This window comes from Emys orbicularis, chromosome 8 (assembly GCF_028017835.1).
Source record: "Emys orbicularis isolate rEmyOrb1 chromosome 8, rEmyOrb1.hap1, whole genome shotgun sequence".
NCBI lineage: Eukaryota > Metazoa > Chordata > Testudines > Emydidae > Emys > Emys orbicularis.
This window is the reverse complement of record NC_088690.1, coordinates 32,579,910-32,593,314: the sequence shown is the minus strand read 5'-3', so window position 1 is coordinate 32,593,314 and position 13,405 is coordinate 32,579,910. Positions and strand designations below refer to the sequence as shown.

The 13,405-nt window shown below is 40.8% G+C and overlaps 1 protein-coding gene across 1 annotated transcript in view; it reads left to right on the top strand.

Moving 5' to 3' along the window:
- The window catches only part of KYAT3 (kynurenine aminotransferase 3), a 30,062-nt gene extending 21,036 nt beyond the window's left edge, over positions 1–9,026 (top strand). Inside the window, exons 8-13 of the mRNA XM_065409511.1 lie at positions 2,229–2,305; positions 3,831–3,920; positions 4,634–4,820; positions 5,971–6,044; positions 6,623–6,709; positions 8,892–9,026. Coding sequence (XP_065265583.1) covers positions 2,229–2,305; positions 3,831–3,920; positions 4,634–4,820; positions 5,971–6,044; positions 6,623–6,709; positions 8,892–8,954 — 578 coding nt within the window. The 3' untranslated portion in view covers positions 8,955–9,026. The remainder of the gene's footprint in view (positions 1–2,228; positions 2,306–3,830; positions 3,921–4,633; positions 4,821–5,970; positions 6,045–6,622; positions 6,710–8,891) is intronic.
- Positions 9,027–13,405: the final 4,379 nt, after the last annotated feature.

The window sequence follows — 13,405 nt, the reverse complement described above, 5'->3', positions numbered from 1 at the left end:
TTTATTGGGAGTGGACTACATCCACCCTGATCGAATTGGCCCTGTCAACACTGGTTCTCCACTTGTGAGGTAACTCCCTTCTCTTCATGGGTCATTATATAGTGTAAATGTCAACATTCCGTACTTCTACACTTGAATAAAAGCCCTGTGGCACAGTCATGGCTGGCTCGAGTCAGCTGATTCAGGCTTATGGGGCTCAGGCTGCAGGACTAAAAATTGCTGTGTTAGGGCTTGGGCTGGTGCCCAAATGTCTACACAGCAATTTTTCAGCCCTGGATCCTGAGCCTGAGTCAGCTGACCTGGGCCAGCTGTGGGTTTTTTATCCCAGTGTAGACATATCCACTGTTAACTAATTCACTGCTGATCATTGTAACAGACTTGTCCAGCTAACAATCCCCGTGTAGCTGGATACTACAGAAATCCGAGATGAAAGAGCTATCAAGGTCTGTGGCATAAACCAACAGCCCAAGAACAATCCAAAAGTGTTGAGAAAAGAGCAAATAACTCCTGGATTTAGCCACACTGCAGCTGGGAGGTGTAATTCCGGTAAATCTGCCAGCTCTGATCAAGTTAGTGTGCTAAAAATAGCATGGGTGGCAGCTCAAGCTAGCTGCACAAGCACAATCATGTCTAAGATCCTAGGTATGTACTCGGGTGGCGGCTCTGGCTAGCTGCCTGCGCTGCTGCAGCCACATTGCTATTTTTAGCACACCAGCTTGATCAGAGCTAGTGCCTGTATGTCTACCTGAGTTGGGAATCATACCTCCCACCTGCAGAGTAGACCTATTGTATATGCTAGATAGTCGGAACAGATCTGGGAGTTTCAACCAAAAGCAGATAGCCAGGGATGCTTTTGGAAGTCTCATTCTGTAGCTCAGGTCAGCTCTACAATGCAGACTTCTGCCAGCATGGTTATGTCTGTCAGGGATCACACCTCTGCACACTCTTGACAGACATAACTATGCTGGCAGGTCAGGAGTGTGAAGAGGTTTGATCCCTGACAGATAAAGCTGTGCAGGCAGAAACCCCTGGTCTAGATGCAGACATGCCAGCAAACCTGTTTTCATTCCTGGGAGGTGGTTTTGCTATATTGGTACGAAGCGCAGCTTTGCCAGTATCTCTGCATCCACACTAGGGCACTTTGCTGGTATAGTATAGCACTAGTCCTATACCAGTAAAGTCCTCCTAATGTAGACATAACCTAACTCTGCAAAACTCAGTGAGGAATCCACTTTCTGCAAGTCTGAAGGCACATTTTGACTCTCAGCAGCTGATGAAATCTATTTAAGTACGTTAATATTAAATTTTGGTGGGAAATAGCACCAATACCTGTAGTCATAAGGGTTTGACATTGATTTTTTTTTTTAAATTAAAGCTTAAATTCTACAGAAATTGAGGTGTTGAGAAACACTTTGGCTGGCTGCAGGAAGGCTGAGACTGTGCATTACAGGGATACAGTTGTGAGTCTCAGTAGTAGATGTAACAGTTCAACTATTCCCGTGTATTTTATAAACGGTAGCGAAGATTGGCAGATACTATGGATTTTGAGATACACTGTAATCAATCCCATGATGATTATTTGGATTTTGCTGTTATCCGGTGACAGCTGAGAAACTATTTCATTGCCCTTTCTTTCACCCCCTCTTAGTTCGAAACTTATTCTCAAGGGATAGATGTTTTTCGAGTTGCTGACGTAGAATTAGTAGATGTCCGGGGGTGTGGATGGCTCAGTCACCACAACTGGCACTGGTTAATATTCCTAATGGCAGCACCAGCAGAGTGGACAAGGACTGAATGGCCATAGAGGAGGTAGATTTCTAGGGGTGATCCCTCCAATTCAGATTAAAGCACAATGAGAGGGAAATGTAGCATAGCTTTCCAGTGGTCATGCAGCATTTGTTCTGTGGTTAGATGAAGGCCTTGGTCTCCAGGGCTGACAGTCTGGTACTTTTTCACAAGAACAAAATTCATACTAAAACGAAAGATGTTTTCACTCTGTGTGTCTTGCCTCATTCCTTAACTTTCTTCTTTTGTTGATCCTTGCCTAATTTCTATTCCAAAATACATTTGTCCATTTTTCATTTAATTTAAGAATTTTTCTCCTAGCGTTGTTTGTTACAATATTATATTTAAAATACTGTTGCTCTGAGCTAGGAACAGTACAGGTTTTGTGATTGTATGGAACATGAATGTGCACTGGCAATCAAGTCACTTTATTTTATGTACAGCTACACTGCCAGGCATGTGGGAGAGAACAATAACTATAGGAAGTGCTGGAAAGACGTATAGTGTCACTGGCTGGAAGGTAAGAATAACAAGAGGAAGAGATCTGTTACATAAATAATACGTATTTATCTGACCTGAACCCTGTCTATTTTTGCATTCTATCATTTGAAAGCTTACTGTGCATCCAACTCACAAAAAATTACAGACAATATTCACTTGGAGATGCTACCTACCTTTAATATGCACTCTCTAACAATGCTCTTATTAATTGTAAAAATAAACGCTTGTGAAAGTGAAACAGAAGGGTGAATATTAAAAAATTAAGTACAAAACACTATTTGCTTTGCAGAAAGAGCCAAGACTGCCGAAGGATAAACACAGAGTATTGTTTAAAACCTGTTTCCAGTTTTGTGAAGCGGGTGTAAATGTTGGCATTAAAACCTCTAAGGATCTTATGGTTTCCACAGATCTGTCTAGAACACCATTGCTTGTGTGCACAATTATTTTAGCCTACAAAATTGCACCCGTAATACATTGGAAATGCAACAATTCAGGCTAGCTTGAGGTCCCATTATTTGTGACCAATAATATTTTATTTCGCTCTGGTAAAGTAATGACAATGCTTTATACTGATTACTAAAACAAATACAAAAATATTAAAACATCTAGCAGCAGATTTTCAACTTCAGTTGCAACAAGTATGTTAGCAAAAATATCCGTAATCTGAGCAGCACCTTTCTCTTCTTTCTTATTTATCAGCTGTATCCAGTCTACACCATGGCACATTAGTTTCTGTGTGGCATTTGGCCAAGTGTATATTTGGTTGTGTATCACACACAAAACATTTGTTTTTGCCTTTTATGGCTCCTTTATAAAGGTGGCTTGAAACTTTAATTCCCCCACTTCCCTCTACCAATGATTTGGGGGAAGGGGAGGAACAGTTCAAATCATGGCCCCATATAACATCAGTAGTGAAGTCCTCCAAAAAGAGAGCAAAGCAATTAACTGATACTTCTAACAGTTTAAAAAACAACAACAAAAAACCCCCCCAAACTGGCAGGGTAGGAAAAGAATAAGAAATTTGACGGCATGGTTACACACTATAAAGGGACAGCAAAAGAAAATACCACTTTGTGAGTAAGAGACAGTCACTCCGCTGCCATTTAGGGACTTGTATACCATTGTGTAGTTTTTGATATATTTTGGGACAATTCCATGCATCTAAAACACCTGTGTGACATGAAGAAGGTGCCTAGGAAACAAAAGATGGAAGTGTTTATATAAAAAAGCCAGAATAACTTTAATTATTACAGTGTAAACACTCAGTCTGTTTTCTGCCCGATGGTATGCGATGCATTAGGTTTGTGCTACACAACAGCAGAGTTCAGGGAAATTTTAATTAGTATATATGAGTCTTATCTCCAGCATTTCTAAACCTGCCGTTTAGCAAAACTTGTACAGTTTCTATGTCAACAAAAGTGCACTATTGCTTCTTCCCACTGTGAAGACCTCGAATTCTTTCAACTTTTAATTCTTTATTATGAGTTATAATTGCTAACTTGCCTTATGTTTAAGATGTGTCTGTGTTTTCTCCTCTCCCTTAGCTTGGATGGTCCATTGGTCCACAGCATTTGATAAAACATTTGCAAGTTGTTCAGCAGAATACGCTGTATACATGCCCAACTCCGTTACAGGTAGATACAGATAGGACAGGAGAGAGGTTCTGTTTGTACTGTGTCTTCCATAAAGGAGCTGGGGCCTCTAGGCATTACTGCAATACAATTAATACAAATTAGTATGAATTTTGAGATGTCTAAATATTTTTATGTAGATTCTTGGGGATAAGCGTGCAAATTCTTGCAAATTCTCACTGCATTAATCTGCAAAGGTGAGCATTGTTGCACAAAGCCTGGCAGCCTCACTCCTTTCTCAGCAAAAATGTAATTACAAGATGCTGCAGTGACAACTCATATTGCTGTGAATTACTTTTACCAAACAGTCTACAGTTTATTTCCTAGTATTCTATCATGTATTAGCATCAATAATTAAAACTAAACTATACTTCAAATTACACTGTAAACTCTTGAGGCAAGGACTGTAACTTCCTCTGTCTGGAGCAATGCCTAGCAGAATGGGGCCCTGATCCTGATAGGGACTTTTAGGTGTTACAATACTAGAAAGAGTAAATAATAACTTGTCAAAATAAATGCACAAGTTACATTTTGTGATGCAGTGGTTTGGGGTATTTGTGGACTCAGTAAGACCCTGGTCCTGCAAAGGGATCTATGTGAGAAGGCCCATACACCATGCAAAGTCCCAGTGACCTCTCCCAGTAACTTCAGTAGGACTCTGCAGGAGTGCAAAGGTCCACCTGCAAGAAATCTTTGTATGCTGATTATGTTTGCAGGAGGCGTTGGCACAAGCACTTTGGATCGACTTTAAACGCATGGATGACCCAGACTGCTACTTTTACTCGCTGTCTCGAGAGTTGGAAGGCAAGCGTAATCGGATGGCTCAGCTACTCCAAGAAGTTGGATTGAAACCTGTCATTCCAGATGGAGGATACTTCATGATTGTTGATGTTTCTGCACTCAGTTAGTGAAGGTTTATTATGGAGGGAGTGGGAGCATATGCTATAGTTAAGATTAAAGTGCAACTTCCATTTTAACGGCCCCTTTGTCTCAGTTTTTCATAACACTTTCAAGCAAACTCTGTTTTGGGCTAAAATGTTCTGTGTGTGAACTTGGCCCAGAGGTGATTATTATTGTAAGTTTTGGTAAAATCCGTTCATCCATTTTTGAGTGGTGTGATTTCTAATTACTGCCTTTGTATTACTTTTTCATTTAATCAAGTCTGATGGCTGTTGCAGGGAAGATGTGTAATTAGGGTTGGGAGAGAAGGTGGTTAACTGGATTTCTATTTTAGGAAGGTATATGATTTGCAAAAGTTTGAGAATTACTGATCTGTGCCTTAAAATCTTGGGCCCACACCCACAGACTTTCCTGTTCAGTTTTTCCCCTTAATCTAAAGTCACTCAAACACTGGAGGCACTGTAAAGCACTTTAGTTCAATCAATATTTAAAAGGACTTTCAGATTTCACCAGAGTTTACCAATCCTTCCGAAAGTTCTGGATATCATAATATCAGAGGAAGAATTTACCCTAGAATTCATTCCTCTAGGGATGTGTACATTTAAATCGCTACAGAGGCACAACTGCAGCTGTTGCACTTCAGTGTAGGTAGTACACTGATGGGAGGGATTCTGCCAATGCCATAGGTAATGGACCTCCTTGTGTCAAAGGAAGAATTCTTATGATTATGCTGTCTACGCCAGGGGCTAGGTCATTATAGCTGCATCTCTCAGAGGTGTGGATTTTTCCTAGTTCCTAGTGTAGACCTGGCCCCATTCTCATGTCTTCCATTGACTGCCTGTAATAGCACTTTGCACTTATGTTAATTAGGCCTCATAGTACCCCTTTGAAATAGGTAAATATCCCATTTCCCCCCCCACCAAAGTCATGCAAGTCAGTGTCAAAACCAGGATTAGACTCTGAATGGAGCACAAGACTTGGTTCAGTTCTTCCTAGTGTTTTTGTAGTGATTCTAGTATCAATAAAGAATTGATACTTTAATACTTTATTACAGTATTCTGTAATAAAGAATACTGAGAGATAAGTGTCCTCCCACTGGAATCTGGGAGGTCCTATAATATTATGCTCCATTTTACATTCATTTTTATTTTAGATGTGGATCTGTCTGATATGGAGGCGAATCAACATTATGATTATAAATTTGTGAAATGGATGATAAAATCTAAGGTAAGATGTCTCTTATACCCAGTCACTCTGATATACATTAAAAATTAGGAATATTTTTATACCTAAAATAAAAATATACCTGCACCTATAAAAGGATATAGCTCAGATATTTACATTTTAAAGCATGCCTAGAAGTTTTGCTGTGCATATCACCCTAACTGTGGGAATCTAGTGGCTAAAATCCTGCTGAACTATAACATCCTACTGAAAATGTAGCTTGTAGTCTTAGCGCAAAACAATAAAGACAAGTCCCAATAATTGCTGTTTTCCACACTTACATGTTTGCAGTAGGCAAGATCCTGCTACCAGTCTTGCCTAGAAAAAGTGGTTGAGTTTGGGTCAGACTTAGCTAGCACATGCCAAACCTAAACTTGATCACGCTTCCTAATCAAGATAAACCCATTGATTTCACTGGTGCAGAATTAGGTACTTATATTTGATATGTGAATTCTGAAAATTGTCAATTCAATTCTAATGAAGGAAGGGAAGGCTCCAAAATCTTGGCTGTACAATTTATCAAACCTAAAATTGACGTTATCTGTGTGTAATAGGCAAATCATTATGTTTCATCATTTCAGAAACTGTCAGCAATTCCTCTTACAGCATTCTGTGGCCCAGAGACCAAAAAGCAGTTTGAGAAATATATACGTTTTTGCTTCATCAAAGTAAGTTTGTGTCCTGCTCTAGAAAACCGTTCTGATAGCAGTGTTGCTTATTACTAAAGTGTTTGTGCTGGTTTAATCTAAAGGAGTTGTTTTGTGTTGTTTTTTGCTGTTAAGCAGTTAGTTATTTAGTTGTTTTTATACTGACATTTTTAATAGCATTACTGAAAAGTTAGTTTTATTAAGAATGCAACAATAAACACATGGAAGAAAAAAAAAAATACAGGCCCATGCTTATTTGAAGCAGGAACAGAAATGGCGAGTGGTGAGGTTGCAGAAACACAAAGCAACCTGACTGCCTCTTTTCCCTGCCCAGTATGCACAGAGATAATTTCTAAGAAAATTCTAGGCAAATCAAGCTATAGACTACAAGTGCGACTCACAGGGCTATAGCCAAGTCACAAAACTGTCCAGAATATGGAATACCCATGCTTGGAGTGGGGGGGGGAAGGAAAGAGAATTCATAGCACAGCTTCATTACATGGGTATTTAAAAACAAAAAACCCCACCTTTACACATAGGGTAGGTTAACTATGCTAGCATGACTTCAAATGTAGCCTGGACAAGACCACTACTGTAAATGCAGTAGATAGCAACACAAATGTAATGGGAGTGATTTCTACATACGTTTAATAGTATTGACACTAAGGAAAGCAAAGAAGTTGTTTGGAAATGATATTTTTAATGTACAAAATTTTATAATAATTACAAGAAATCTTAACTTTGAATTCCTTTCTTGGTGTACCCTCTAGATCAGTGGTTCCCAAACTGGGGTTTGTGAACCCCTGGGGGTTCGTGAAATGTTACAGGGGGTTCTCGGGGAAAAATTCCCTAATGGCGGACAGAGCTGTCCCTAGGGACCCTGGGCAGCATGGGTCAGCAGCCCAGATCTCCTGGACTTCCAAGAGCTAAGCAGATCAAAGCAAGCATCTCTATCACACTGAGGAGATTTAAAGTTCAAGATTCCTTATAAGAAATGGAAAGGGAGGTGGATATTTTTTGCTGTTTTTAAAATTAAATAGGCAGCTAGTATTGGTTTTTAAAATTATTATGAAGAACGAGTTTAAGCTTTGTTGTAATGCGCATTGTTTGCCTGGACTGCTCAAGACCTGAATGCTTGTGTAGGAGGCAGGGCCGGCTCTAGGATTTTTGCCGCCCAAAGCAAAAACAATTTTGGCCACCCCCCCCCGTTTTTTAATTACCCCACCCCTGGCCCCGCCTCAACTCCACCCCTTCCCTGCCTCCTCCCCCCAGGCTCTCAAGCCTAGGAGGGAGGGAGGGGGAGATCCCGAGCGGCTGCGGCGCGCGAAACAGCTGTTTCGCGCGCCGCGGCGACTCGGAGTCTCCCCCTCCCTCCCAGGTTTGAGAGCCTGGGAGGGAGGGGGAGACTCCGAGTGGCCGCGGCGCGGGCGCCGCTTCTCCCCCTCTCTCCCAGGTTTGAGAGCCTGGGAGGGAGGGCGAGTAGCGGCGCGCGAATCAGCTGTTTCGCGCGCCGTGGCAGCAGCAGCGGAGGTGAGCTAGGGCGGCCGGGCCACATTTTTAGGGGCGGCATTCTGGCGCCGGCCATGCCGCCCCTAAAAATGTGCCGCCCCAAGCACCAGCTTGTTTTGCTGGTGCCTAGAGCCGGCCCTGGTAGGAGGAACTCTTTGAGTTGGCTTCTTAAATACCTTCCTGCTGTTTCACATCTGATACTCCTTGATGAAACCTAGGAGTCTTGTCTTATAACAGGCTTATTCAAAGTGATACAAGCTACGAAAGTGAGAGCTTGGAAGTGTGTTGCCGTTTTCATAATGTAATAAAAATACTGTCACGATAAATGATCATTAATAATAAATAATGTGTAATAAGCATGTCATAAAAACAAATTTTATGTTTCCAAGATCACTGCTTTTATAATTTATACTCAGGTCAAGGAGAATATCCCTGGAAATATTAATTTTTAGGAGGGGGTTCGTGAGACTTGACATTTTAGTGAAAGGGGTTTACAGGTTGTTAAAGTTTGGGAACCACTGCTCTAGATATATAGTTACAAAGTTTAGTGGCAAATTATTGAATCCTTTGGATATTTACAAGATACAATTGTAACTTTGTCAAAAAATACTAGTTTGTAGTGCTGTAAAAATGGCTGATACTCTATTTTGTAGAGCTCTGTACCTACAATAATTGTGGTATTCTATACTTGCAGCAAGACAGCACACTGGATGCAGCTGAGGTGATCCTGAAGAACTGGAATAAACCTACATCTTGATTTTTATATTTGTATTAGTTATTCCATCTGGTATAATTATTTTATACATAGGTATTTCATTATACCATTAAAAGCTAATGTACTCTAAATACAGTACATGATTCATATGGAATTGCAAATAACTCTCTGGGAGGCTACCTGCTGAGTAGCTAAAATAACAATTTATCCATTGCAAATAATGTGATCCAAGGAATTATTTTCAGTCTTTCCAAAGTATTGGCTATTTCACAAAATAATCACGGGAATCCACATTTTGGGGGTGGGAGATTTACTAGGGCACTGAAAAAATAAATACATCATATAACTGTGTTAGGGCTTAGGAGGAAGAAGTCAGAATTAGAAGAATAAGAGCTGTTCTGATGTAATGGTATAGGAGCCAGTTGGAAATAGCAGGATTTGAAGATGGAATGTTGTGTTTCACATATCATCATAGCTTGATGTGAGGGGAAATTGAGAAATGCTTTGAAATGGTGCATGTTAGCTAGCTCCAGGGACTTAGTACCTAACAGCTTATGAACACACACAACAAAATTGATTTAGTTAAACCAATGCAATTTTTGGTGAGTAGACAGTTCTAAATGTGTTTCATTACTGTTTTAATTTCCCACAATTACTTTCAAATTACTATTTTTGAAAGTACTTAATCTTCAAAGTTCTAAAATAGCATGTGGTGTAAGAGTTTAAAAGTTTAGTTTGATTTATATATGCACACATAAAAATAAGAGACCTTGCTCTAGATGCTCCTTGACAATCCTTAAATATACAACACTGGAATAGATCACTCCTGTAATTCCTTTTCAACTCTTAATCAGCCTATCCCCAACCACCACCAGTAACTCCACAGCAAAACACATATTTAGAAACCTTAACTAAGATCTCTGGAAAACAGGAATGGGCCTTGCATTGTGCTATGAAGGTTAATAAACTTAGGTTATTTCAAGCTAAGGGGATGAGGGGAGTGAGTCCTAAAGAAGAGGCTGTTATGGAAAGTGCTCTACCAGCTGCCTCATCTTTGAATATCCTTGAGGCTCTGTGTGGTTTTACCAACCTCAAACTGGTTCCCAATTGAATAGAAGTAATCCAGAGCAGACTGCTTCTAGAGGATGATTCCTGTGCTCTTTTTTTCCATGACTTTCATCATTGTGGTCTTGCACTGCAGAGTTGGAACAAACTCAGAAAACAGTTCTAGAAATATTCCCTTCCATGTTCTGGAATCTGGAGTCAGTGCTGGTTTTCTGAAGTCTTGAGAACAATTTAGGATATGTCTACTCTGCAATCAGAGGTATGATTGCAGCATGAGGCATACCCATGCTAGCTTTAATCTGGCTAGCACAGTTAAAAATAGAAGTGTAGAAACAGCACTGACTTCAGCACAGGTTAGCAACAGGAGTACAGGGTTCCTGGCAGATTTTTATAGCCTGTGCTGAAGCCTGTATCACCACACCTTCACTGCTATTTTTATGTCAGTCCATGATGCAATTACACCTCCGACTGCCATGTAAGCATATCCTAAATCCAACCAATCTGTGGTCATGGGTTTAATCCAACAGTGCCTTTATCCACAAGTAAACTGTACAGCCATGGAGTGGGCTGGTAGCAACAGTCTGGCTTCTCTCTCCATTCCTGATCTTGGTCCTGGGCTTTCAGCCAGAACATCCTCCATTGTCTCTTTAGTTACTTTGTACTGCCATCTCAAAAAAAAAACAAAAAAACAAAAAACAAAAACCCTCCACCAGAAACCCCTTATAATAGTGGAGATTGAGTAGAGTTAGATCAGGTCTCCATGCTGAAAAAATAATTTGGCGATGAAATTGGCTCCAGATGAGTTATGGAATACATCCCCCGGAAATTCTGAGATTCCAGGGGCGTTATGGCAGTTTGACCTCTCCTTCCAAAAATCCCATAATCTCTGAGGTAACCCACACTACCTAGTGAAATCTCCCAGTGTGAACTGTACCTGGGAGCTGTGCCAGGAACTGTGGGATATCTACCTAGAGCAGTATTTCTCAACCTTTCCAAACTACTGTACCCCTTTCAGGAGTTTGAAGCCTGAGATCTGCTGCTCAGGGCTGAAGCATGTAACTTAGCTTCATAGGGCCCCCTGTCGCATGGGACCCAGAGTAATTGCCCTGCTTGCCACCACCTAATGCTGGCCCTGCACTTGCAACTTCCCTGACCTAGAGGGCATTACAGTAGAATCTGTTGAGCAGAGTGCTAGTTTGGGTGCAGGACAAAACTGTTAGTGTTGTTAACATGCGTCAGCTTGTAGCATGCTTGTACCTCAGTTGGTGCAAAACAATTGACTCAATTACAAACCATCTACACTAGAGAATATGGAATTAAGCACATAGGGAGAAGGCAGGTGGAGTAGAGAAAGCCTCAGTATTGTTTCCCCTTAGAGCTGCCATTTTTTCAAGCACTGTCAAGTCTCTTAAAATTTAACAAATCTGCTAATATAAATATAACAAATATATAGATTTCTGTATTTCTGTGAGAAACTGCGTTCCTAGGGTATAGTATGAGTTAAATTTTACTAATCCCTTAGACTGATGATACAAAATAATACAACACTGGAATTTTGGCTTCTGACCTTAGAAACAAGAGTTCTAGTACCTTACACAATTCAATAGTTTATAATTGCCTATCAAAATGTAATAGTAAATAACCATAGTGCCATATCTGTATTTGAAGATAGCAGATTTGGAGCATAACAAATGTAATACTGATTAGAGATGCCAATTATTTCTACAGCTTATGTTGAGATGTCCCCAAGATAGCTGTTTTTATGTCCGCATATGAGCTTTCTGAGTAATTGGGATGAATGAGTGATTAGACATAGCCTCACAACAGCAATAAAACATGGCACAGATTGCTCCATGTGAATCTCAGTGCTTGTGAAAGGCCGACTTCTCCAGAAAGTCATGGTTTAACATTATTACTATATTTGTATTACTGTAGCATCTAGGAGTCTTGGTCATGGATCAGGACCACAGCAATGTGCTAGGATGCATGTAATCTGCTTATCTTTTCATTTAATCAAAAGTCTAAACACACAAGCGGTGGCGCATACATGAACTGGCATGTTGGAGTTGATTCAGCTGTCCCACCTCCTTACAATTTCCATAATATGCTCATTTGAGGTGTGTGACTGCTGCTAATGTTAGAGAATGAATGTAGGCTAATTTATCAACCCATTAAAAATGAGAAATTTACCAAATCTACTATTTTGTGTCTCATTAAGGCCAAACATGCACAAAATAGTGTGTTCATGAAGACAGTAAGTATCCCATTGCATAATACTGTGAAAATGGTACCTGTAGTATCAGAAACATAATTGCCAGCGGTCCATCTAGTGCTGTCACTGACAGTAGCCTGTACTGGATGCTTCAGAGGATGTTCAGAGGCTAAAACTTTCAAAAGTGGCCACTGATTTTGGATGCACAACTTGAGACACCTTGCACCTGGTTCAACTTTTACTGTTCACTGTAAGTAAAAATTAAACATGTGTATGTTTGCAGAATTGGGGCCATAGGTGCCTAAATCAGGCCTTTAAAATTCATATTTTGGTATCTAAACCAACGTGGCCTGACTTTCAAAGATGCTGAGGATCTGCAGATGCATGAGGAAAACTGTATTAAAGTCAGTGGTGCTTTTCTAAATTATATCTTGAATTAACAGTCTGTCTTGAATCCCAATGAGAGGGGATGTTGCAAAATCTTCTACTAAAATTAATGGAGCGTAGTCCAACCAAACTCTGGATAGATGGTAAAGGGATGGGGCTACCGAAGTGGTCGTCTTGTCAAGTCGTCCTACTGCTTCCTGCTGTGTCCTGTGCACATGCGATTGCCCAATCATTGCACTCTGCCAGGTCACTGGAAGAGCATTCACAGGCAAGAAGCTGGCATTGCAGGAGATCCTTCATATTTTGAAGCTCTCTGCCACAGGTACAGGGGTCAGTAATGTAGCCTCACTTAGTCACTACGTCTCCAGACTGGCCAACTCCAGGGCAGAGTCTATTAAGGTAATGCCACATAATTCAGGGTGGATGTGTGTTACCCGGGGTTCTCTCAACCCAAAGCTTGGGGGTAACTGAACTCTTTGCAACGCAAGTCAGGAACAAATCAAAGGGGGGGGACAGTGCATCCATCTGATTAAAGCGTGGCACAAACGCAAAATGCTTTCATCCAAACTTACTATTCCATTAGATTTCAAGCACCCACGTCTGAAAAAGGGTTAGAGCACCCCCAAGGAATAGTGACCCACAGTCTGCGGGGGTCTTGAGTGGTCGAACCACAGGGTGCAAATGGCCAGCGATCTGCCTGGTGCTGGGGATTCCAGAAGGTCAGACCCCAATCCCCCAGCCCGCTCTACTCCTTTTAGGTTAGTACCGGTTACAATTACTGCAACAACATGTCAATCAAATAAAAACCATGAGGCAGGCACTTAAGCCG